This window comes from Bos mutus, chromosome 19 (assembly GCF_027580195.1).
Source record: "Bos mutus isolate GX-2022 chromosome 19, NWIPB_WYAK_1.1, whole genome shotgun sequence".
Lineage (NCBI taxonomy): Eukaryota > Metazoa > Chordata > Mammalia > Artiodactyla > Bovidae > Bos > Bos mutus.
In genome coordinates this window covers 40,804,374-40,831,040 of record NC_091635.1, presented here as the reverse complement: position 1 = coordinate 40,831,040, position 26,667 = coordinate 40,804,374, and the positions used below count along the sequence as shown (strand labels likewise).

The window sequence follows — 26,667 nt, the reverse complement described above, 5'->3', positions numbered from 1 at the left end:
CAGTCTCCAGCATACTTTGCAAGCACTTTCTAAATTTACCTTCCTAATTTATAGCCTTTTGTGTAACTCTCCTTGTAAGTAACAGGTGAGCTCCATGATGACTGAAGTATACAACTTCCTACTTGGCGTAGAACTGTTTTGTTTTCATTGGTTTATGGTGATGACAGATTGTAATAGTCTCTTTGAGGGATCTACTGCTCTTCCCAACTGTCTCTGACCAAAAAAATGGAGAAAATGCCTTCTGAATACTGCCTTATTTTAATGATATCTTAAGCACCAGGTGTTGATTTATGAGCCGAAAGACATGCTACGAAAGGAACCGGGCATGGATTGTACCATTGGATAGCTAATGATTGTCTTAATATGCGTAAGAACAGCACAGTTAAGCTGCTGCATTCCGTGGTTTTAAGCTTTGCTTTGACGATGACCTCCAAATCAACTGTACAACAGATAGAACATACCAGGTCAGTCTTTCCTACTTTTCAGAGAGAACAGTTCTAATTCTAGGGGAATAGTCTCCCTTTTTAAGGAGATTTGGGGTGGATAAGTGGAACTTTGTACTTAAAATTTTGTTTGGTATTGGTGGCACCAAATTAACAAGCTGCATAAAAAGAGAGGATGGTGAGAGAGTGACTAATCTCACAGAATCACTTTGCCTTACTTTGAGATTCATTATTTGATTTGTCATTATATGATTTTGGAGCTAATACATTGATTGACTGGGTGGGTTTGTAGGGGTCTTTGCTTCCATCTCCGGATGGGGCAGCCAGGGCAGTGAATTTAGGTTACAAGTCATGCATTCCACACAACAAATGGAGTAAGTTTTAAATGGGTCTCAAGTTTTTTGGAATGGAGATAAATTGTTTGGACTCCATTACATATCAACATGTAGGAACAATCTCAGTCAACTGAATTGGCCTCCATTCTTTTGTTGTGTCTTGTCTGTTCCCTATTTCTTACTAGTAAATTACAGAAAAGAAATTAACTTCAGCACTTTACAGTTCATTCCATTTTTATTTTTTGCTTTTATGTAAATACTACATTAGATGTAAAAGGTCTTTAAAAGATTATTTTAAAGTTGGTCTACCAACTAAGTTTTCCTTAAAAAATATTCAGAGTAGTATTGATAAATAGGAATCAAGTAAATGCAGACTATATTGAAGAGAGATTTTGGATTTTTTTAAAGTCTAGTGACATTTGAAAATTTTCAAAACACCTGTATAACACCTGGCTTGACAAAACTCTTTGTTTGAAAAAGTGCTGTTTAAAAAATGGTATCTTTGGAAAACGTATAAGCGTGTGTGAGAGGGGGAGAATCCATATAAAGCAAGTTCTTAAAATTTGCAAAGCTATTTACCACCAAATACACTGCCACTTATATCACCTCTCTCCTTTCAGCACCCTAGAAAGCAAAGAGAAGACATAAGGTAGCAAGAAGGAATGAAAAGGCAAAGATAAGGTAGGTCACTAAGAGTCATCTTAAATCCCCCTCCTCTTTTCCTCTGATAATTTGGGAAATTTCTCAGCAGCTGACATCTATGGGGAAAATACCCCACTGGGGAAAGCAGGGCATCAGAAATAGAAGGATGTAGTGGAATACAGGAAGGTGGCTGGGGATTATTGTTGGGGAAAGGAAGCCAAGGGAGAAAGATCTATAATTGGATGAAATTAGGCCTCTACTATAGGGATCTTCTTTCTGTAAGGTTGTTAGGATTGAATTAGATTCATGTAGAGGACTGATGTGATACGGGGCCAGAAGATTGAGTCCTTTTATCATTGACTAGGCTTTACTGCCTTTAAGGTTTTGGTTAAGGAAATGTCACTACATGGTAAAATTTGCTTCTCTACCTATGCATCTGAGTGTCCCAAGCCACTGAAGTCACATTTACTAGATCTGTATTAAGGGTTTTATGTGGTTTTCCAATCAGCCTTATTTAGACTCAATCTTGAAAATTATCTGGAGGGCCCACTATCCTGATGACCACCCAGGAAAAGTCAAGGAGTTGGGAGGAGGTTCACTTACCAGACTCTCTTAATTACTTTTGGATTGAGGATGACCTTGGTTTAGGTCAGGGTGTCAGACCTCTACACCCTCTGAGAATTAGATTTATCTGCTCTTCACAAAGCAAAATAACCTTAGTGGTCAAACTCAGTCATTTGAAGTAGACAGAGCTTAAACCAGATAGCCAACTGAACACTGAAGATGCATTTATCAATATTCATCTTCAGAGTAGTTCACAGCCAAGCCACAGTGACTAATGAAATAGGCCAGATTAGCCTGTGGACTGTTACCCTGTATGTTTAGTAGAGAGAGACAGGAAGATGGCAGTGAAGTGCAGCAAATATTAAAGGCCAGCCCATAGAGGAAAGCATATGGGCTAAAGCAGTGTCCTTGGAATAGGTGGCAGAGCCTGTCATAGTCATTATACCCTTTAAATAATAACATACATACAAATTTCAGTAGGTGGAATTTGTTAATGTAAAAAAAAACTAGAGGAAATTCATATAGTTTGTAATGGGTAAGGATACACTGGAACAGTTGTACACACAGACACACATGCTCACACATACACATTATTTTTTCAATTTAGCTTCTTAAATCTTCCTCTCCTGATTCCACAGCAGCACACAGGTTACAGGGTTCTAATAGACTCCAGCTATAGGATTCTCTGCTACTCAGAAAACATATGGCTAGCAAGACAGTATCCCTGTTTTTTCCTACATGGTTTATGCAGTCATGAGCAGTTGAAATCTTTGGAAGCAAACGATATTAGATACTGATGATCATAAGAAGGAATGACATAGGAGACTTTCACAGACTTGATCCTAAACTAGTCCTAATGATGACATGGTGGTTTTCATACACAGCTTCACACATTCAAAGCAGTCCACTTTAGCTGCATCACAGAGTCTAACGTGGTAACATGTCCCGGAGATTTCACACAAAGTGACTGGAGGCCGAAAAAATCTGGGCACCGTAGTCTTTTGGGACTGTGTCTCTATGAAGAAGGCCCTTCCATTGATAGGCTTAGCCGGAAACTCATTGACTTAGAGGGAGAAGGTGATGTGTGACTTGTCAGGACTGGAGGAAGAGGTTATTGGGAAGCCATCTTCCTTTTGTTGATGTTTTACACAGCATTCAAGCGGATGTCCCCACAGGGAATTGCTGTCGGTGTTTCTGGCGTGATACCTTTAATAATACGCTGTTAGGAAGAAGATACGATGTTATAAATATTCTTGTAATTTAATGCTTAAAGTTTTTTTCAACATTAATATTAAAGGTTAAATAGCATTTAAATGGTGGTTAATAGTAAATTGGAATAGTTTTATTGACTTGTTAAGAAAGGAATCCTGGGGCTTCCCTGGCAGTCCAGCTTTCACTGCAGGGGGTGCAGGTTTGATCCCTGGTCGGGGAAGTTCTGCATGCCATGAGGTACAGCCAAAGAAAGAAATTTAAAAACGAAAGGAATCCCTAATTTGTTTGTTCTCAAATATGGGTAGAAATGCCATATAAAGGAACTATATAAAAGCATCTGTAAACTAAAAAGTCACTCTAACACTAATAGGAGAAAATGATGACCCTTGAATAGAACCAGTGCTGGCCCATAACATGCCTTTGATGGTCTGGGAAAGGACATCCATTTCTCTGGATAGAGGAGGCTTCATGTGGCCCACAGGGCTTGGGGAGCAGAATGAGCACTGGATTCTGGTTCCCCCCACCTCAGCCAGGCTCCTTGTGCCCTGCATACACATTACAGTCACAGTGGATAGTGCTCAGTCACTGGAACAACCAAGATGTTACTGCCTTAATGAATTCACCTGTAGTTAGTTCATACAAGGGTGCAAATTATTACATAATTTTAAAAGATGTGCCCATTCAAATCATCATTGCTAAAGCAATCTCATTTTGACATAGTACTCATTACAGGGAAAAGACTGAGAATCTTTACCATAGAAACAGCTGGGGTGCATAGGAGCTTTTGGACAGATCTGAAATATGCTTGGGTTTGGGTATGAAATACACAGCCTGCCTTGTAAAACTTAGCATTAGGGTGACGTGAAACAGCTCAGAGATGTAGGGAGCACTGCAGAGGTTTAGGAAAGAAAATACTCAGTTGCTCAGTAAAATCTTTGATAGCCAAAAATCTGAACCTATGGTTAGCAAAGCAAAATTGGATCTGAAAGTATATTTTGATTTATTGATTTTAGGTGAGGCTCTGCTACTTGTCCTTTTATTTTGGATTGAAAAGTATGTGGTCCCCTTTAATCTTTTATTTCTTGGTTCTGGGAGTTATTCTTCTTTAAGGAGCAGGGCCTATGGAATTTTAAAAGTTCCCATTCTCATAGGTAATGAAATTCACAAAATTGTTCGTGTTGTGTTCCTGATGACTGTAATGAAACCTCACCCTGGGAATCCATTTAAAAAGGAGTTACTACAGTGCTCATCAGCTACCTGGACATGTCTGGTCACAGAAAGCAAATTTTCACAAACCGTTCTTTCTCAAAGATGAATCTGTAACCCATAACTGATAAAGGAGAATTAGGCCTTTTGAGAACTGGACACATCACTCTAACTAGTCTTCAGTGAAGCTATACTGTGCAGAGAGAGAAGAGCAGTCAGGCGTATGGCAGAAGCAAGACCCACAGAGAAAAGCACAAAAGGTTTTGTGCTGTAACCTCTACTTGCCCATTCTGCTGCCCTTCTTACTGCTTATTTCCCAAAAGGCCAGGTACACTTATTTCCCGTATTTGGGCAGCATTCCAGTTGCCAGACTATTACTGCTCTCAAAATTTTCCAGTCCCTGGCCTTCTGCAAGGTGATCATGCAAGCACTGGATCACTGTTACCATCTTCATGATTTTATTAGGGACCATATTCCCAGTGTCTTTCTGCAGGTCACTAAGGGCTTCTCTGACAGTCACCTAATCCAGGTGATGACTCCAACCTTGAGACCTCCAGGTTGCAGATGCCCGTGACAGGCTCTAAATTACAGGTGAGCAGGTGGTGACTTACTCCACAAACTCCAGCCTTGTATGTGGCTAGGGCCCAGAAGAGTTATGAAATTTACTTTACTCTTAGTCTTTTAAAAAAAAAAACATACCAAAATGTCATATGAGTTCTCCCTCCCTCATATATAGAATGTTATAGACCATAAAGTCTGGTATTCACAAAAAAATTAATAGTCCCTTGGGGTGCTTGGCAAAAACATGCTTTATTCCTCTTAGAAACTAAGCATGCATATAGGCATGTTAAGGCTTTTCAGAAGTCCTGTTGTAAAGAGACCTGTTTAACTTTGCCTTAATCCAGCATTCTGCAAAATTATTTGACCATGTAACATTTCCCCAGCAGTAACACTTAATTGATATCCCATGGAACTACAGCTGCTTACAACACACTTTGGAAATGTTAATCCAGTTCAGTGAGCACGTGTTAAATATGAAGAAACTAAGGCCCAGAGAAGGTAAGTGACTTGCCATAGTCTTTTTCCCTCCCAGGCCCCCTTGATTGGCTGTATCGTGATGCTTCCTAACCCACTGTTTCCCATCTGGTGGCCCTGCAGTCAGCCTTCTCTACTACTAACGGATCTGAGCTCTCTAATTGTACACCTTTGGGTAGCATTTCCTTGTGGCCAACGGGAATTTGCAAGAAAGATGACCAAGACTTGAGGTACAGTCTGTGACCAAAGAATACTGAAATGTATTGACCTGAATGCGCAACCCTGACCTTGGCCTCTGGGTTTGGTGAGCGGGGTCAGTGGGCTGTCATGACTGCCATAAAAAACAGCCTGAAGGAGCAGACACAGTGGCTCTGGCCTGAACATATATTTCAGACAACACCAGCATCCACGGCCCTTTGGGAGAAATGAGGTTGTAATAGGGCTGTTCTGGGAGTAGGAAATTAGGAACTCCTTGCAGAGTTCTGTTCACCTAGAATTCAGTTTTTCTATTTGCAAAAAGAAGCAATCTCAGTTCTCAGAAAAGAGGTGCTATGTAATTGCCTCAGGCTCTCACTTCATGTTTCTTGTGAAATGTTTTAGGAAGATGAGTGTGATAAACTCATATTTGAGTTTTGCCTCTAAGAGCCCACAGACTAGCCCAGCTCTGATCTCAGGTTGTTAGAGAGCACATCCCTCTAGCTTTCCCCCAAATACCACTTTTCACCTTTGAGCTCGCCTCTGGCAAAAGCACCCACCCACGGACTTCTGTAAGCAGCCTCTTCTTCAGGCTCTCCTGCCACAGTACCCTCACTGTGGCATGAAACACAACCAAGCAAGTAACAACCCAGCATTTTCAATTTTGCTAACATTGCTGGGAATCCTGGTGGCCTGAACTACTAACTCTGACAGCGCAGGATGAAAAGTGACAACTCGTCTCCCTAACCTCTAGAGCCAATGTCTACATCCGCAAACCATTAGTACCCTGAGGACACAAAAGAGAAGCTGCACCTAAGAATGAAAGGGCATTGGACCAAAACCCAGAAGCCCTGGATTCTGAGCTTCCCTGTACTGTGCATCCCTATACAAGTCACTGAAATAGGGAAACCGTGAGCATCAGCATTCCCAGATTCAGTATCTTTGCTAAGGATACCTGCCCATCTACCTCACGAAGTATTTTAATAACAAAGTAAGGTAATCTACATGAAGATACTTTAAAATATATACAATCTTATACAAATTGTAAGGTTCTGTTATTGAAATTTTTACAGCACACTATTCATTTACTGACACAAATCCTGCTATTATAGTGGCAGCTTTTTTTTTTCTCCAGTAACGTAAGCTAAAACTATGATATTATTGGGCTTCCCTAGTAGCTCAGATGGTAAAGCATCCACTTGCAATGCAGGAGACCTGGGTTTGATCCCTGCGTCGGGAAGATCCCCTGGAGATGGGAATGGCAACCCACTCTAGTACTCTTGCCTAGAGAATCCCATGGACAGAGGAGCCTGGTGGGCTACAGTCCACGGGGTCTCAAAAAGTCGGACACGACTGAGCAACTAACACACACGCACATAATATTGTTGTAACATCCTTATTTAGTGATGATTTTTGAAATAGCCCTTATCACATTGCTGTTAGAAAAGTGACCACAGACATTTTCCACCATAATCTCTACTTAAGTGGATTTAAAGTAAATCCACTTAAATCAAATTTGTGTTATTGCTCCAGACACCACTGATCTGATGTCTGTGCTCAATGGAATGCAGGAGGCAAAGCAGTTTCCTAATATGTTTAGAATGCTATATACCAGGCTGTGCACTGTGGCGCATCCAGACAACAGCTCACTCATTCACCTTCATACTTGAGGCTTATGGGAGATGCCCTAAGATGACAGTGGCAGCTATCAGAGGCTACATAGTGATGTAGGTATATGATTATATAAGGCTGAGAGCCTCTTGGTGAATCCTTGCGGTGGACTTCTCTCCTTTGAATAGAGCATAAGAACCCTTTTCTTCCCAAACAATTACCAGTCCACACACACACTGACTAGCACATACCTCCTTAAGTGTCCCTGGAGTGACAATCAGCCGATAGGTTATATATGTGGGGATGCAGATGAAAGATGAGGTTCCTATGCAGTAACCCAGGATGATGCTCCACCGAGGATAATCATACTGGAAAAGTCGTAGCTGTGGTGGGCTCATCAAAAAACTGCAGATGATGAACTAAAACAGAAATGTCAAGAAACATTAAAAAATTTTCACAACACCCACACAGAGACCGTCCTGATACCACAGAAAGTGAAGTGAAGTGAAAGTGGCTCAGTTGTGTCTGACTCTGCAACCCCATGGACTGACTACGCAGTCCATGGAATTCCCCAGGCCAGAATACTGGAGTGGGTAGTCTTTCCCTTCTCCAAGGGATCTTCCCAACCCAGGGATTGAACCCAGGTCTCCCGCATTGCAGGTGGGTTCTTTACCTGCTGAGCCACTGGAGAAGCCACCAATGCTAAAGGGAAGAAAATTTCAGGAAATTGCCTAAGGGTGAGATATGCTAGATTGATCTCTTGACACAAAGAAGTCACTAATTTCTGTGCCTCAACTGCAAACAAGGAAGTGCTTATCTTGATTTTTCCTCCCCAACCCCCACCTCAACCCCTACAGTAGGGATGCCAAGGCCTCAGAGAGTTATTGAGGGGAGATACAAAGGAGAAGAGACTGGCATCCATCAGGCATAGTTCAGGCCCCAGTTTGTCAGATGGTGGAGGAATAAACTGGGCAGCCTCTCCATGGCTCCTGCCAGTCCTAGGGCTTCATCTCTTTCTCTGCTTTGTTTTTATTTATCTCCCCCCCCCCCCATTTCTCTGCTGATGTTTTTGGTGAGATGGAAGGCACCTACGTCCAGGAGACATAATAAGGTTCTCAAGACCTGGAGCGGATGCAGACTCCTGAGCACCTGTTTCTTCTCTCCTCTCTCTTTATATTAACCCCAAGCTAAGGACTAGGGTTTCAACAAGGCTGGCTCTGCCACGAGGCATCTTGACAACAAATGCCTGCCTGCCACTGGCCCGTGTAATGAAAGGAATAATGGAAGGAAACAGCAGCTTAATACACTTTTTACTTAAAAATTCAGTGAAGATTTCAACCAAGAAAAATTTCACGCTGCACTCCCAACACTCAGTTTATGAGTCTTCTTATTTCAGTTTGTTTTCCAGAGAGAGCGTAAATGCCAGTTTTTGCCTAGTAACCACTGTGCCGAAATTGTTATTGCTCTTGATTTAATTTTATCTTATTATTTCATAGTCATAAAGAAGACAGTAATGTAAATTATTTGTGTGGTTAAATGTCTATTTTTATCTTTTTTTTCTTTGTCCTCAGGTAATAAAAATGGGAAACTGTTAAACACACATCCATCTTCAGCACAGTACTATTCCTAAGTCCAGGAAGAAGCTTTCAAAACGAGCCTTGCCATTCGCAAACCTTTTCCTCAGACAGACTCTCCTCAGCCCCAGCCCCAGCTACTAAGGAAGGTGATTTTGGAACAGGGAAACGTAGGGTCTGGTCAGGAGCTGTAACTTGTCTCATCTTGGTGTCAGGTGTGTGGAACCTCACACAGTCCAGGGAGGCTGCAGGCTCCCACTGTGGCCACCAAGTATTGCTCCAGACACCCCCACCTCCTCTTGCTCGTATACAGTATTTTCTTTTTCTTAACTTAGCTTCAACGAAAAAGAATATTTTAAGTAAGCTGCTCGTTGTTTACCTAAAGCAGCCTTAAAAAGCCCAGAGCAAGGGATCTGTTAAGTAAACCCAGAAGTGGAGGACAGATTTGCCTCCTCTTAATTGTGCCCTGAAGCACCTTTAGAAGAAGTGAGTATAGTGAACGTCACAGAAATTATAAGTCACGTGCCTGAACCCAGATCTGTACCTGGATTTTACTGGCACAGAAAATCATTGATTGTAGCCCAAGTGTTCACCCAGTTTGCCAGACCACCACAGAAATGAAAATACTAAAAGCATGGGGCCAGGACTAGAGTAAGGCATATGAGGTATTCACCTTGGATACAGCATTTAAGGGGGTGCCAAAATTCAGTAATCAAGAAATAATATTTTAGTGCAATACTTTAAAGAAACAAATTCTTGATAGGACCAGATGAGAGTGAGTGAGGTGAGACATGCCAAGTATATGGTCAGATCTTGTGTTTATTTAAAATGCTGGAATTTGTTCATCAGTAATTTTTTTGCATTAGTTTTAATTTTTTTTTTAATATTGCATAAAAACAGTATTTATTGGGACTTCCCTAGCTGTCCAGTGGTTAGGACTGTGCTTCCACTGCAGGGCACCTGAGTTCAATCTTTCTTTTTTTCAGGGAACTACGATCCCTCATGCTGCTTGGTGTGGTCAAAAAAATAATAATGATAATATTTATCGTGGCTACTAGGACTTACTGTGCTGCTCATGAAGGACCTGACAGGTGTCCTAGTAATTCTGTACTCATTTTCTTAAAGATGACCCCCGCCAGAGTTCTTTAGGCATAGATTTTGAGTCAGACATAGAATTCATTTATTGTCAAATGAGAGTGCTCAGCTCCAAGGGTTGCCTGTTTGCCCAAAGATGGATAAGCGCCCTGCTAACATCCCAAGTGTGCTCTGAGGTAGCCTGGGGTAAAGTGACTCCGTGCACATCAGCAGGGATTACTCTCACTTCTTTCATTTATCTGTAACTCAATTTAGGGTGGAAGGAGCTTTTTGATCTTCTAGAGCGAGAGACAGTTCCTTCAGTCCAGCTTATTAGGCTATCTGGGCCATCCATTTCCTCAGAGGACATGGATACAGCTGTGCCTTCTTTCAAAACAACTCTTTCGCATTCTTTTTTACTTTCCCAGGGCAGCCCTTTATTTTTTGTGCTTTGTGTACCTGCATGTCTCGATATTCATCTGTAAGATGGCCAGCGTGCTCATTCTTGCTTCTGTTCTGCTTCATCTCTCTCTCTACCACAGAAGCCCTCCTTCACTTCCATTCCCTGGACACTGGAGATTTCCAAAACCAAAGCCAACTTTGCCCCAAGCAGCAGATACTCTCAGGACCAGGGGCTCTGGGATATGCTGTGGGCTCCAGTGTTCCTCTAGGTCTTGGCCTCGTAGTTCCTTTACCCTGTCATCTTGCTGTTGCTTTTTTGTATACTTAAAACACAATGTATTTTTAAGTCCAGAGATTTTAGCTGTTTTCAGTGAGAGGGTTGGTCTGGATCACTAGTCTGCCATTACTAGAAGCAGAAGTCTTGACATAAATGGGTTATTAATTTATATTATTACCAGTGCTTCTAGATAATCTACTTAAATCCTTTCATTTGTTTTTCAAAGGAAGGAGAGACACTGGATTAGTTCCCTGAGGAAAGAAGCCATGTCTGTTCGTTAGTTCACTTTCATATTCTCCACGCAGGGAAGGAATGGTGCTTGGGGCTGAGACTCAGGAAAGGCAAACAAGACCCTCACCCTGGGTGTAAAACTTTAGACCGAAAACCAAACTGAGACCTGAGTTTATCTTCCATTTCCTCATCGACTGCCTGTGTAGACGTTTGATCCAATATTGAAAACCAGGGATTGATGCTTTCAAGTATAATCATAGAAATGTCTGTTTCTCCCTTCAGTTCCGTGTTTGCTTCATATATCTTGGGGACTCTACTGTTTTGTGTGTGTAATTTATAATGATTTCATATTCATAATAAATTCACCCTTTTTCATTAAAAAAAAAACAGCAGTGGCTATAAGTTTAGCATAAAGTCTGGCCTGGCAATTCTTGCTCAATGAATGTTACATGTTATTATCATGGAGCAGGGAAGTGATGAAATAATGTGACAGAAGCCAGAAGAGTGGTTAACTTTCTAGGGATGGTGGTGAGTGAGTGAGGGTGAATCTTTTCTCTAGGGCCAGAGGAGAAGGGAGATGACAACTCACCAGGAGAAACAGAGGACTGATGGCTACCCAGCAGATCTTCCAGAACCATCCAGGGCTGAAACCAAGCATTTCCTTCACATCACTGCAGAACTGATTGATGCCTACAGTCATCCAAAAGAGGAGGAGATTGACTAAGAGAGGAAACAGACTGTCCTCCTAGCCCCTGACTCAGAGAGAGCAGCAACTCTGGAATTTCTCCATAGGAGGGGTTCAGGGACACCAGTCTGGCCTGAAAGTGGGATGGCAAACATGTCACAAAAATGCTTGTTATAGCAAGCAAAGCTCTTTCTACAGAGAGTGGGGGGACTGGTGGACATTTGGGCAGGGTCGTAAAGCCTCGTCTTGGTGCCCACACCACCCTTCCAGGATTTCACCATATATCTGATTTTATCCTTACTGTAGAAAAGGAAGTTGAACTTTGTCTAAAAATGTTGAACCCACTTGATAGAGACTGACTCTGACCATATGCTAGAAACTTTCAAGAGAAAATTCTAACCACTATTGCTCATTCATATTGTCAGATCAAGATCAAGGTTCTTCTCTACAAAGTAACCGGCAGGAAAGTGAGAAGTGGGAACTCCGACTGGGGAGAGATGGAGAAGGGGAAGGAAGAGCGCTCTGTGGGTGCTTCCCTGAAAGTGCCCACAGGTCTGTAGCATCACAGACTTGGAACTTGGTTCTCTGAAGTGCTGAGGGGGTGGGGAGGACTTCTTTCAAACACACAAAAAAGTCCCCAAACCAGGCCCACGTATAACTCAAAACATGGGACCCCGCCTTCTTCATGTTACGTGTAATGATGTACATGCAGCTGTTGTGCTATCATAGAAACTGGGAAAATAAATATATTCAGAATGAAGTAATCGCTTTTTGATTTTAAAGATCTCTGAACTTGGTTTTCTTCATTTCCACTGTCTGTGCCCTCCCGATCCTTGCCCATGGACTCTTGGGATCCCTGCCCAGGGACCCATGTCAGCTTACTCTGCACTCCTGGGGGTTTCACCCTTATCAGATTCCATCCCACAGCTGGGGGAAGGGGAATAAACTGGAGGTTTTACCAAGACAGATAATCCAAACAGAAACATTCTGGCCTCTTGCTTGGAAGATAAGCTCCTAAACTGTGTCTGTCAGATCTTAAGCAACCACTGTGGATAAGCTATAGGGAACCACTTCAGCCTGTCCACTGAGTAAACATTTACTCAGAAAAAAAGTCTTCCCAGGAGCTTAGGCAATCTGTTGTACAGAGTCTGGAGGAAACAATGACCTGTTTCTGAAGAAGGCACGCAGGAGGTGATGTCTTATACACTGGCCTGCCTTTCTCTGACAAATCCAGCCCTTGTGTATTCTGGGGCCTACACAGGCTGGTGTAGGAAGGATATGGTGGAAGGAAGCATCTTACCGTAGAACCAAAACACAGCAACTGCTTCAATCAGGGCCACGGTGAGCACTGCAGGTCCCGTGGCGAACTCCTCCAACAGCTTCACCACATAGGCCCCGCCCTGGAAACGAGACCACCAACTTGGTTCAAGGCCCGCTGAGGCACTGCCTCCTCTTTTCAACAGAGACAAAAAGAACTTCTTAGGATAATCCTGCAAAGTTCTCACCTTGGATCGAATACAAATACCCCAGAGCCTGCCTCTTAGACTGGCTTTGGCAGGGTAGGCAAGATCTCATCCTATCAGACTCCTCTTCCAGCCCTACTGGTCACTCTCTTGTTTCCTCCCCACTCCAAAGCTTTAAAGACAAACTGAAAAGCACCTCTCGATCTACTTTCTTCAGTTTACTGAACACCTTCTGTGTACTCTACCCTGGAGAATCCTGGTCCCTAAAGACTGAATCTGGGAAACTTACAACACCGGACACTGGGCCCAGTGGTCATGGTTTTGCCTCTGTCCTGAATCACAAATCCCATGGGTCCTACACAGGTCCCCAAAGCCCTGCTGAAGCTCCAGTGCCATTTGAGTCATGGCCTAAAGGTAAGTTGATTTACAAAATCCGCCTTGAGTCAGGAGGATACAAGCCTGCCATGCCTGTAGGTACTGTCTGATGTACAGTTTTATAGTGTTTACCTCAGCTCCCCTCCCCCTCAAAAAGAAATCACTGGAGAAGGTCTGACTTCATCACCATTGCAACTTCTCTGGAGGAGACAATGTGACAAACCCAAGGTGCCAGCCTCCAGATATTCTGGGCAGTATTCCCAAGAAAGCAGCCATAAGGACTGGAAATAGACTGAAAAGGCAAGTCTTAGTTTTTCTCCAGATAAAAATCTAGTTGGACTTGCTGTAAAATGCTGAACCTCCAGCTCCATGCCCAAATTCTAGTGACAGATGCCGCCAAAAACAACTTTTCTCCTTCTCCGTGATGCCTAACTTCTTAACAGCAGTAACAGCCTCTCCCTCTTTGGTCCTAAAGCCAGGGCTCCCTGTGGGCTGGAAAGAAAGAGCTTCGTGCAGTGTCCCAATGCCCAATGAAAAGCTGACTCTTGGTTGGGGGTTGTACTCACGAAAGTCAAGGTGACCAGGGATCCAAAGAAGCAGGTAATGACCACGCCAAGCACAAACCACTCCCGGCGCTTGGCCCAGACATGTGGAAACTCATCTAGCACAGCTGTGATCACCCCCTCCAAGCCTGCAAACTGAATGGGGCACACAAACAGTCATCATGGAGACTTGGAGACAAATCTGCTACTTCCAGGACAGTGAAGAGAGGGAGAGGTTAAGATTGCCACGTGGCCTGTCAAGCTGATCGTGACCAGTTCCCCCTCCTCGCTGGCCCTATCTCCATATTACCCCATCATTTAGATCGCTAAGGACACCAAGGAAAGAAAGTATAGCACATGGATAGGACTTCTTCCCATGAGGTCTCTCAGGGAGACTTTGGTTTTTCCAGAAACACCGACTCCAAGCTGAGACTCATTCCACATTAATGATATGAATGCTGGGCCACGGAGCACTGAGACATAAGAGGGACCTTGCCCTGGCCTTGAGGTGCTGCCAGTCTGGTCAAGGGACAGAGCACAATCACAGCAGTTCACATGTGCTGAGCTCTTGACCTTGCCTGGCACTTTACCCTCATTATTCCATGAATCAGGGGTCCCCAACCCCAGGCCATGCACTGGTACCAGCGTGTAGCCTGGGCCCCACAGCAGGAGGTGAGTAGTTGTCTTCCATTAAACCGGTCCCTTAGTGCCAAAAACGTTGGGATCTGCTGCCATTAATGACTGATGTACTACAGGGTAGTAAGCGCCCAAGTGAACAGGGGCTGGCGAAGCACCAGAGGGCAGCAGACAGCATGGCCTGGGGTGGCCAGCACGGGAGGGAGTGGGTACAGCTGCCTCTTCCTCTTCCTCCCCTTTCTCCTTTTCCTCCTCCCGCCTCCCCAGGGCTGGATTTCCCTCCCCATTCACTTGCCGTGCTGTCCAAGCCCAGGGTGATTAACATCAGGAAGAAGACGATGGCAAAGAATGTGGATGCTGGCATGTTGGCTATGGCTTCTGCGTATGTGATGAACAGGAGGCTGGGGCCTGAGACGGGGAGAGAGGAGGAGGTGGTCACCAAGACCTGCCCTACAGACATGTCTCGGGGGAAATGACCACACCAACAATTATGCCGCCTGTCATAAGACCTTACATGTGGAGCAGGCCTGGACATGTACCAAATGCCTCCTCGCACCCCACACCACCCTACCTGGCTATCCTGACATCCTGGGAGGCAGGAAGGGAATAGCATCCGCCTTGGAGAGAGTGTGTCCTCAACCAACGTGGAGAAAGGAAACAAACCTGAGACCCCAAGACTAGCAAATCTGTGTACACGAAGAAGAGTTTCTACTATATAATAAATTTGTGCTTTCCTCACCCCCCAACAAAGATCTCCAAAATTTTCACAGCACTTAGCTCTCTCTTTAGCTCCAGAACAGTAGAAAATGTTAAATTGATTTTAGAATAAAAGAGGTCTTAGAACAAAGCCTTCCAGCTATTTTGACTTTCTTGATGGTATGAGGAACATGTCCTCAACCTCCCATGGTCCAAATCAGGCACATTAGTTTGGGGCATGAGGCTGACGGGATCAGAGCACCACGTCAGGCCAAAGACAGACGTACGTTGGCAAGAAGCCCTGGGACTCCATCCACAAGATCCCATCACCTCTCAGCGTCTGTCAGTCTTTTTCCATGATAACTCACAGTAGAGTACAGTGACTGCATCATCTACGTTTCTTTTTCTGCAAAAGGAAATTCTAAGGACTGGTAATCATTTGCTTACTAGACTTGGACCCATCACAGGACCCAGACCCACTAGTTTTAAGAGCCATCATCCAAGTCATATTCTCAAGCCCACAGTGTATCAAGGCCTTAGTGCTGGGCCCCAAGGGAGCTGTCCCACCCCCACTATGGCCTGAACACATGGAAAGGGTTTAGATCTCTAAAACCTTTGAAAAACTTAAGAGGAACTATTAGAAATAATGCAAAAGTTAAGATATTTGTAAAGATCCAAAGAGCAGCAAAGCAGTTCAGTGGGAGCAAGTAACCCAAACAGAACCCAAGGTCCCTACCTGCATCTTTGGCCACCTCAGACACATCTTCTTTCCTCATCTCAGCCATATACCCCAGCACTGTGAAGATGACAAATCCTGAAACGAAGCTCGTCATGCAATTCACCGCACTGGTCACCAGGGCGTCTCTGGAGCAGAAAACCCAAGGGACTGAGACATTTCTAAGTCAGGAGTCTGAGGAGAATGTCTCCAGACTGACAAGGATGAACGGGTTGAGCTCACAGAGACTTCAAGACTGTCTCCTCCCAGGGTGCAGCCTCTTAGGTTGCATCGCTTCAAAGCACAAGCTGCTGTTATCACCATGCACGGCATGGGGAGAGCAGCAGGTCAGGAGTGGCTTCAAGAGAGATCCTATAAAGCAGCAGAGCACAGACTGCTGGATTTCAAACAAGCCTTGTTCTGAAACAGGGCCTGAGCTAGCGTGGGGGCCTTGGCCTCATGCTTGAGAAGATCTCAGATTTAGACTTTTGACATTATTTGTAAATGAGATTGTAAGAGTGCCACAAAGACATCCTGACACTTTTAAGAGAGAACCTTATCATAATACAACTTTAGGCTGATGTCCCAATGCAAGGGCACATTGCTTAGGATGCATGTAAACTCCTTTAAAAAAAATTCTGTAATTTTCCTATGAATAGCACAGTCAGATTACTGAACATCATCATCTGTGACAGACTGTTAAGACAAAATTAACTCTAAAGATGATGAGTGATATTTAAATCATAATTGGAACAATATTACCTGTTTTGTTACATTTCTGAAATGAGATTTTCATATAAATCATAGCATTCTGTGTTGGTCAGAACAGCACAATTGTTTGTGTGTGTGTGTGTATAACATATCACATCACAATTTTTCTTGCTAAATATTAACAGGTCAAATCTAAACATTTAATGTATGTTGCAATTTTTGTAAACCTGCTTCAGAATTTAATTTTCTTGAAAAAGAGAGAATCTCACAAAAGTCTGGGGCCTGTCTCATCTCCTGAGTGGCCTGGGTGAGGTTGTGTTCTGGGTGGCTGCTCTGGCCATGAGTGAATTGGTCAGGCACCTGTGGTACTCCTGAGGGTCAGAGTGTCAACATGGCCTGAGCCTGGCCACGTGTGAGGCCACCAATTTGATTGCCTTCCTCCAGGCTACTTATGTTCATTCTGCTTCCACGCTTTGCTTGGGGCAGCCCCAGATACTCACTGGTAACAGTTGTTGTGGAATTTGTTGTAGCTCGCAAAAGCCAGTAGGACCCCAAAGCCAGGGCCGAGAGAGAAGAAGATCTGGGCGGCTGCATCCACCCACACCTGTAATAGAGCAGAGGTGAAGTTCGGGGCCGAGACCCAGGCCATCGCTGGGCCAGCGCCCTTGTGCCTCGACGTGGCTATGTGCTGAGACAGAAAACAGGCTCTCAGAGTTCCCTGTAAGGATGGCCACATACCAAGTGCAGACAAATATGACTGCCTGTCATTGAGGCATAAACCAATGCAGTGGCCTCAAGTGTGCTTTGCATGCTTTGTTCCAGTTTAAAGCATCACTGCAGACTTAACCACTGAACCCACATTTTAGTTGTTCCTGTAGTCCTAGGACTAGCTTCAGTTAGTATAGACAGATAAATGCACACTGCTTTCCTCATTATCTTACCCCCGTCTCTAGGAGTTTCTGCCAGTTGGGTTTCAAATAGAAGAGAACTCCCCTCCAGGCTCCAGGGAGGGTGGCCCCCCTCACCAGCAGGATCAAAAGAATGATGTAAGGGAAGGTGGCTGTCACCCAAACCACCTGTAAGGAAGGAAACACAGGTTATCACCACATGAATGCTGGTGTCTTATTCTTAAAAACCTCCAAGAAAGGAGATCTACCTTGTTTCTTCTGTAATTGTAGAAGGCAGGGTGGTGTGGCCTTTAGACTCAGACAGGGATCTGATCCCGTTTGCGGGTACCGCCTCTAAACCCACTTCCCATCTGTAAAGCAGGGACAACACCCAGCAGGAGACAGTAACGCGACCAGTGCATTGCAGCTACTATGAGTCATGACACTACCAGTGGAGTAAAGGAATAAAAAAAATCATATAATAGTTCTTGGGATTGACCCATTTCTAGAAGTTTCTAAAAGATTTGGTTGAAGAGAAATTGAGAATCACCGAATGGGTTCGGTGTAAAGGGAACCACGTCCCCCTGTCTGTGGCTGTCCAGACTACTGAGTTCTGAGTTTGAGATCCTCCAGGGCCCCTGGGCAGACTCTGGATCTGCAGCCAGAGTCCTCCTCACCTTGCCAGATGTTTTGACGCCTTTCCAGATGCTAAAGTAGATAACAGTGAAGATGAACATGATGCACAGGACAAGCTGCCAACTGAGGCCCCCCAGGTCCTGGAGCCCCTTCGACCGGTGGATCTGCAGGACGTGCCGCCTGAATGAGAGAAAGGAGGGCCTGTGATGGGGTCTGAGCCGTGACCTGAGTAAACACACTGTGTGTGACACCTCTAGGTGGTGGCCAAGAGAAAAGACGGAAACCGCACCGCAAGGACCAAGTGGCCACCAAGCTTTGGGGAGAGCTGGGAGGGGCTCTGGCCATCCTGAAGAAGAGAACAGGGCACTCAAGCCAACCGACCCTGGGAAGAGCACTCGGCCCAAAGGCAGACGTCAGGTCTCCCTCCTGGGCAGGGACCCAGCCGGTGACTAACATGGCTGGCTTATCAGTGCATGAGGATTTGTACGTGTGGCAGGGGACCCCTCCCCCACCCTTTGGGCTGCCGTTGCCTGAAATTCCAGCACTAAAGCAAACTCCCTACTCCAGGCATCTTCTTCCAAAGGGTAGATCCATGTGAACATATGAAACCAGAAACTCTTGAGTAGCTTCAAACTACTGAGGTCATGGGAGGTTTTGCTTCCATGACAGCTGGCTGAGAGGAAGGCCCAGGGAGGGCAGTTTTGATGCGGGGGAATAATTTTGGAAGGTGAAGGTAGGGACCAGCCTGGGCACAACAGAAAAGGGGTACAACACAGAGGCCGAGACTGTGGAATACTCAAGGTAGTCTCTCCCAACCCCCTCACCCACATTTACTCCCCTTCCCTGCCAGCTTCTCTCCGAAATCCATCAGTAGGGAGGGGAGGGAGGCTCAAGAGGGAGGTGGTATATGTATAATTATGGCTGGTTTGCGTTCTTGTACAGCAGAAACTGACAACACTGCGGAGCAGTTTTCCTCCAATTAAAAAACCATCAGCCAAGAGGTGAAGGGTCCCTGGCCCCCACTGGCCTCCCAAGAAGCCAAGGCCCAGGGGTGTGGCCTACCCCTAACAGGCCACCCCCTCACTTACATGCACTTACGTGTAAAATTCTTCTGCAGGGGACGTTGAGTGGAGCGTCCAGGTGATGTTATCCTCGGAGAAGTAGTTGGTGCAGTTGCCAGTGTTCCAGGAGTTCTCGCAGCTGGTCCAGGGCAGCTGCTCCGTGAAGGAGGAGATGAGGTAGTAGAGGGCCCAGGCTATGATGGTGTTGTAGTAGGAGGCGATGTAGAAGGCGATGAGGCAGATGGCGCAACCTATCCCTGCGCGAGAGGGCAAGGGGGGCCAGGTTCAAGGGCAGCTGGAGCGAGGCACGGCAGCCTGGGCGTGGCAAAGGCGGTGCTGCCGTTCATTTCATCCCCCAAACACTGGGACACGGTGGCAAAATGGCCTTGTGGTAAATTCCTAACTTGTATTTACAAGATCACACGTTATAGAAAATGTGTATGTGTGCTATTAATGTTTCTTTTTCTATTTACTTTTTAAATTGAAATTACTTTTTAAACTTTTTATAATACAGCCGATAAACAATGTGACAGCTTAAGGTGGACAACAAAGGGACTTAGCGAGCAAAGGGACTTAACCACACATACATATGCGTCCCTTCTCCCCCAAAGTCACCTACCATCCAGGCTGCCCTATTTAGTTTACTTTTAATTGCCAATTATTCTATTTTGCTTTAGCAGTCTCATACAAATTAAGCAGTCAAAACCTTAATTACTCAGGTTATCTCCTAGGGATACCTGAGGTCTAACTGATTCCAGGAGGTCCCCAGCTCCCACCCAGTGATGGAAATCGTCACTCCCTTGATGGACCCACTCACCCACCCAACCACCCAAGCCTTTCTCTTACCTTTGAAAATTGGGCAGATTTTTGTCCATATCGAAATGCATCCATTTCGGTGGTACTGCCCCAGTGCGAGCTCCATGTAGAAGAGCGGGATCCCCCCAAAAATGGCCATGATAGTGTAGGGAAGGAGGAACGCCCCTGAGGCAGAGGAAAGACAGTTTCACTCCCTGCCCACAGGTGTCCAGGACAGCCCAGATGACCTGGATATGCAGAGACATCTGATGCTCCAGAGCTGTGAAGCCACCCTGTCCTGAGAGGCCCGCACACTGCTCCCCTGTCTCAGGGCACTGCCGGAAGTCATGGACAGAGCTCCACAGAGAAGTGAGGTTTGGGTGGTGGCAGAGAGTACGTGGGAAGGAAGCTGGGTCTAGGAGTCAACACAACAGGCACTGGGACCAGCTCCACGGCTAACTGTCGGAAGGACCCTTCTCTGGGCCCCTATTTCCTCTACCAGAAGAGGAGGGTTGAGAACTGAGGTTCCCAAACCCAGCCCACACATCAGACTCACAGGTAAGCTTAAAAGCGCACACCCACCCTGACCTCCTGCAGCAAAAGCTTCAGATATGGGTGTAACAGATCTTTAAGCTCCCCAAGTGATTCTGATGCAGCCAGTACATGGACCAGTGCTTGGGACCCTGGAACAGATTTCCTGTGACAAACTGTACAATAGCTGTCATAGTCTATGGTCACTGAATTACTCTCTTTGTTCATCTGTATCCTGGCTCCAGACACTTGATTATTAATATTTGGTTATATTTCCATCATTCCACAGAGCCAGAATGCTCCCTCCTGAGCCAGATTTGTGGGTGTGGCTGGAACAGGCAGGTAGTTCACGACAGAATGGAAAGGAGCAGAACTGCGCCTCACTGGAGATGCTGGTGTCTGCGGTGCTCGTGGCTGACACGAGACCTGGAAACACCACACTGCTCACCTGCAGCCTGAGTTTCAGCCCAAAGGGTGGGCTGCCTGAGAACTTTCCCTCCAATGAAGTACTCTGAACCTAGAAACCTGAAATCTGTGCAACTCAGAAAGGTCTCACCTAACTTACAGTCACGCTGGGTAAACCTGGCCTGAGAACAAGAACCGCATTGTGTTCTCATGGTGGCGTCTGTCCAGAGGGTTTGCTTGACTGGTTTCACATAGGGAATGAGTGTAGGGGAAACATCAAGGGTGACCCAGCCCCTTATATAATCCTCAGGCTAAAGGTGAGTCCTCCCAAGCTGGAGATAAGATGATTCCAACTTCCACTCTTCCCAGGCTGGCAGGACTGGGCTTCCCAAAGCGCCCCCTGGCCCTCACACTGGAATGGCCATTGCAGGTAATGGACCCAGGTCCTTAAAAGATGCAGCAAATCCAGGCAACTCTGTCTGGTCATGGAGGAAATGAGGGGACCCAAAAGAACTACCCCTCAAACCTCATTTTAACTGCCCTCCTAAATCTGTTAGCAGAGCCCACGTCAAATACTGACTGATCTGATTCCCATTTCTGGTCCTTTTCCTGTTCCTACAGCAAGCCCACTGTCAAAACAGAGGCCCCACCCCTACTCATTCCTCTACCCTGCTGTGCTCTGGGGCTCCCATGTCCATGCCTACAGGCAGCTACTAGTTTTGATAATCTATAAATAAACTGCTCTGGAGGCATTAGGGATAGAAGGAGGAACAAGAAGTCATCTTTCCTGAAAAATCTAACACTCTTGGAGGAGATATAAGGCATGTCCATATATGGGTTGGGTTTGGCATTAACATGGCTGGGTTCAGCTACAGATCTCACCCAGACTGTGACTTTAGACTCTGGACCTGAGCTGTTGCCCTGAGCTCACACAGGTCCAAAGGTCCAGGAGGGTCGGGGACCCTGGAGCCACTTCCCAACTTCTTTCACAGATCCAACAGCTCTTGACCCTTGTGAGCAAAACCAGTCAGCAGGAACGAAAGAACTCAGCATAGTACTGGTGCTCATTCCCTCGCGTCTCCTTGGTCGAGAGCAGGGCTTGTGTAAGGCAGGGACGAGAGGAGGAGCTCCTCCACAGACGGAGTGCTAACAACGCTGAAAGTCTGGTGAGGTGAGCTTCAGGGGAGCTTTCATTCAACTTCATGACCCAGGGAGCCACAGACATGCCTAAATTTACAGTTTTGGTTTAGTGGAGATTTGTTTTCTCTTAGACTGGCTTGGGGGCTTCCCAGGTGGCACTAGTGATAAAGAATCCACCAATGCCAGTGCAGGAGACACCAAGAGATGTGGGTTCGATCCCCGAGTTGGGAAGATCCCCTGGAGGAGGGCATGGCAACCCACTCCAGCATTCTTGCCTGGAGAATCCCACACACAGAGGAGCCTGGTGGGCTCCAGTCCATGGGGTCGCAAAGAGTTGGACACAACTGAAGCGACTTAGCACACACACAGGCCCACGCAGACTAGCTTGAAAGTCTAAGCAACCACGTTCCCAGACTCATATCAGTTAAACAAGGTAGGAAAGACATGATCTATCTTCTGGCCTCCCAAGAGGACCTACAGACCACCCCTGGGTCAGAGCCTCTGCCCACAGCCCATGATACTGACCCCCTCCATTCTGGTAACAAATGTAGGGAAAGCGCCAGACGTTGCCCAGGTCCACAGCATAGCCAATGACAGAGAGGAGGAAATCCACCTTCTTGCCCCAGGTCTCCCGCTCTGCTGGATGAACCTCAGCCACTAGGGCGGTGGTGGCAGCCGGGATGGAGTGCTGAGTGTCGTCTCCTGCGCCAGGGTTCGGAACCGCTGAGTACCCGTTGGAGATCTGGCCGGACTCTGCCTTATCCCCAGGGGCGGGGACACCCTTCTGTAGAACCCCATTTTCCTGACAATCTTCTCCATCCTTATACGCTGATAGCTCCTTCTGGGAATTTAAGGGGGTGGTCTCCATCCTGCTGGCTAGGAGGTGATGCTGACACCCATGGGCCAAGGACCGACCTGAATTCTTGGTGCTCAGATCTGTGGATCTCCTCAGAACTTTGTATCAGTGGGACTGAGAGTGCTGTTGGAAAGGCAAAAGAACAGAATAGGGTGTTTTACTTGTCTTTGGTAACTCATCATACATCTTGAACTACATCAGGTAATGGGATCACAAAGCCATCTGTTAAACGAGAGATATCCTATTTGCTACATAAGAGTCAATAAAATCAACATTTTTCAACCCATGCTAGGTATCAAATCACAACTGAGTAGTTTTAAAAGAAAAAAAAAAACAGGCAATCGAAAATAGATAGCAAATAACCCAGGTTTTTCATAGGCTCCATTAAGAACAAAGTATTGACTTCAGCTGAGGGACTGGAACCCCACCCTGGAGTTTACCGGGGACTCAGAAGAACAAAGGTCCCACAAAGCTTCACAGAACACTTACTTTGTCTTGGATGCTATGCTGGGAAAAAAGTAACAAAGAAGCAGTTTCTGGCAGCAAATAGGATAGTCCTCTCCATCATTTAAATTGAACACTCGAAAGTATATTTCATACCAACTACAGGTGTGATTTGGAGCGTCGGAGAGAGGTGAAAAGGCCACCTTTGTTAGGCGCCCCTAGCTCCTTCAGTGCAGACTTTTTCACTCTTGCAGGAGCCCAGCTCGCGGACACCCCTGGGCAGGTCTGAGCTGCCTCTAGCTGTGTGCAGTCCACCTGTACCTCCCCTTTCTGCACTCCCATCTGCCTCTGCAAGTCTGGCTGAGCCTTAAATGGCACTGGTGCTCACCATTTATTCTTCTTGCCATGCCCAGCAACTCTTGGGGCTAAGCCACTTGTTATTTTGTGACAGTGGGCAGGCAGGGTCACCTCTCATTCACGCCAGAAGAGCCAGAGAGAGGAGCGCAGAGGTTACGGATGCCAAAGTGGCTGGTGTCCGTCCCTATGTGCCTCGGGGCTGCCACGCCTTTATGTCACTGCCGTGGGCCAGGGTGCAGGGAAGTCAGCTCAGCTCCCTGAGATTTCTACATGGGGTAGAAATCCGAGCCCTTTTGGACTTCAAGCCTATACCAGTTATAAAGTAGTAAGGAGCCAGGACCTTCCAGCTGACTTTGACCTTCTGGACTTGAACTTTTCAAACTCTGAAACAGTTTGCAGTTGACACGTTTCGGCTTAATTCAAATCACATTATACCTTTCTAGGAAAAGGTGTCTAGGGATGACTGCTACTGCTGTTTGTAACTGCAAAGGTCTGACATGAATCTTCTAAATTCAACAGTCAGAGGTTGACTAGGAACTGGGACTTTGTAAAAATGGCAGTGAATGTCTCTTACCCTGGTGGGGCTTTCACTGACTATAACTACCTACATGTGGACATGTAGAGACAAACACGTAGTAAGTGAAAAATTAGAACACAGAGTAGTTGCTTCACACTGATGACTATGTACATAAATATTGGTAAGGATTAGAAATGAAAACAGGGGATGCAAGTAACTAGAGTTCCTTGCTGACTGTGTAGTTTCTTTCTGTAAAGTAGAAAACAAAAAATTTAAAGGCATTGATTGATTGATCCAAAAATATTAGAGCAACGAGAGAGAAACCAGCTCTATATAGCGAGGGTGTGTGTGTATAGGAAGTGTGAGGTAGGTGTCCTGGGCTCTACTCGATCTAACTGGCTCCCACCCCCAACTCTATCCTCAGCTCAAGGAGGCAAACGTGACCTATAGAAGGAAATGAATTTCTGACAAAGAGTGATCTAGATAAAAATCCATTCTGCTTACCTTGATGCCTCTGTCCAGCCTTCCCCATCACCCCACCCATCCCACCTTCCCCAGGACCTCAACTAGACTTGATGGACTTCTAAAATAAGAACACATCCTCTCATCCACCATGAGGAAGCATTCACCAGGCTAAGGGATTTTTATTTTTTTTTTTTTTTGGAGAGAGATGATGAGGTATCAATATATTTAAATACACAGTTAAACCTGAACTTGGCAGTCTCTGGTTGTGTTGTTTGGAGAAGGCTTTTGTACTTGCCTCTGGCCTCTAAATGACATGTTTTCTACATTAAACTGAAGAACCTACAGACCAGATGGCAGAGATAAAGAGCTTTACCAGGTGCGGATGGTCAGATGGCAGCCAGCTGACAGATCTTGCCAGTGACCCAGGTCTTCCTTTCTCCATCTTCAAAATTTTGCCCCAAATTTTCTGTAGGGATGTTTCCCAACCTTTAATGCTGCAACTTTCCTCTCATTTAAAATTGAAGCTCAAAGATCATCACCCAACCTTCCTCCAGCACGTCTACCACGCTCTCTAGGAGGAAAACCACCCGTCTGGGAAGGACACGTTAGCGGGGGAATAACCGTTTAGCCAGCCAGTGGTTCTGTCACCCCCCTGCTGCAGGAGTCCTGTGTTGTTCTAGACTTTATTTGCTTCCTCCCTTGGGGCACTCTGCAAGAAGCTGGAGAATGTGCGTGGGCTGGTGAACTCTGTGGGGAGAGAGTGGCAATGTATGTTCTTCAGGGTCCTCTAGGGTTCAGCCCCTAAGGATCCCGATTTCTTGGCAACTGTTATGAGCAACTCCTAAAAGAGAAATACACCAGACTATTGTTGCTGTGCATTACAATGTCTTATTTTCCTGAAATATCCCTCAGCATTAAAAAAAAAAAAAAAAGTTTTATCAACAGCTGAAATGGCCCACATAAGAAAACCTATTCAGAGGGTTCTTTAGCCCAGTCATGACTTGAGGTTGCCTCTCCCCTGAGGGTGGTGTCTCTCTATCCAGCTCTGCTTTCCGGGGTTCTCCCACCCCAATCAAAGACCCTGAGGTGCAAGAAGATAAGCTCAGCCACACGAAGCCACCAAACAGGAAGGAGATGCTCGTCTCCTTTTCTTCAACTCACTCCTCTACCTTTCAGAAGGAACCCCCTCCCAGGGACTAATCTGTCAGCCAGGAGCAGATAGGTGGCGGGACCTGGGCCCCTTTCTACATACAGGATGCTGCCTGTGGAACCAGACTCCTTTCCCACTTCCCTGGTTCTGCAGAGCACTGACCAGCTTCTCCCCCTGAGACCAGCAGATAGCAGTAGTTGAGAGTGAGCCAGCCCAGGAATATAGAAGGAAGAGATGTTAAGAAGGTTGGTTTCTAAGAACGCTCTCTTGAAAGCTTTCTTTTCTTTTCTTTTCTTTTTTTTAAAGGTATTTTTATCCTGCTGGGTAGAGAGACTGCAAAGGAGGTCACTGTTGCAGCTGTGACCTCCTCCTGGAGACATGAGATTCCCTGTGGCCAGAAACAGCCCCAGAAGCCTGCGTGTGCATCTGGGATACGTGCCGTTTTCCCAGGCTGAGCAGGTGATGGGCTGAGGGTGGGTCACCCAGCTCCACGGTGGGACCACGGCCTGACGCCCAGGACGTACCGCCGCCCCGCGACTCTGCACACGAGGGGCCACACAGGGGTGCCAGTGACAGGATGCCAAGACTGTCTGTTTACAGCCCTGCTTCCTCCCGGCCCAGGGGTGGCGTACTCACCCCACCTCCCCGCCCCTAGTAAAAAGAACTGTTTCCATTTCAACTTCTCCCGATCACATCTCCATTCCTTTTTCCACAAGCTCGGTCTGTGTAGCCAGGGGAACCAGTAACTGAACAAGCAGATAATTATGGATGAGTCATGAAACCACCCAGCCCTCTGGAG

General features: G+C 45.9%; 1 protein-coding gene and 1 long non-coding RNA gene across 3 annotated transcripts in view; one reads left to right on the top strand and one right to left on the bottom strand.

The window, feature by feature from the left end:
* Positions 1 to 470: 470 nt before the first annotated feature.
* LOC138992137 (uncharacterized) lies at positions 471 to 12,731 on the top strand. 2 transcript variants are annotated; one of them, XR_011468037.1, is made up of 3 exons: positions 471 to 1,459; positions 5,350 to 5,461; positions 8,815 to 12,731. It is a non-coding gene; the product is annotated as an uncharacterized lncRNA (long non-coding RNA). The 2 variants fall into 2 exon arrangements; XR_011468036.1 differs by having other exon boundaries at positions 5,347 to 5,461.
* Positions 2,456 to 26,667, bottom strand: part of SLC6A4 (solute carrier family 6 member 4) — a 33,011-nt gene continuing 8,799 nt past the window's right edge. Inside the window, exons 2-14 of the mRNA XM_070390310.1 lie at positions 22,605 to 23,058; positions 20,055 to 20,189; positions 19,246 to 19,465; positions 18,189 to 18,327; positions 17,566 to 17,700; positions 17,125 to 17,228; positions 15,935 to 16,062; positions 14,798 to 14,910; positions 13,891 to 14,022; positions 12,787 to 12,886; positions 11,391 to 11,491; positions 7,495 to 7,662; positions 2,456 to 3,203 (exon numbers count right to left, since the gene is read on the bottom strand). Of these exons, the coding sequence (XP_070246411.1) occupies positions 3,129 to 3,203; positions 7,495 to 7,662; positions 11,391 to 11,491; positions 12,787 to 12,886; positions 13,891 to 14,022; positions 14,798 to 14,910; positions 15,935 to 16,062; positions 17,125 to 17,228; positions 17,566 to 17,700; positions 18,189 to 18,327; positions 19,246 to 19,465; positions 20,055 to 20,189; positions 22,605 to 22,947 (1,893 nt within the window). The 5' untranslated portion in view covers positions 22,948 to 23,058 and the 3' untranslated portion in view covers positions 2,456 to 3,128. The remainder of the gene's footprint in view (positions 3,204 to 7,494; positions 7,663 to 11,390; positions 11,492 to 12,786; positions 12,887 to 13,890; positions 14,023 to 14,797; positions 14,911 to 15,934; positions 16,063 to 17,124; positions 17,229 to 17,565; positions 17,701 to 18,188; positions 18,328 to 19,245; positions 19,466 to 20,054; positions 20,190 to 22,604; positions 23,059 to 26,667) is intronic.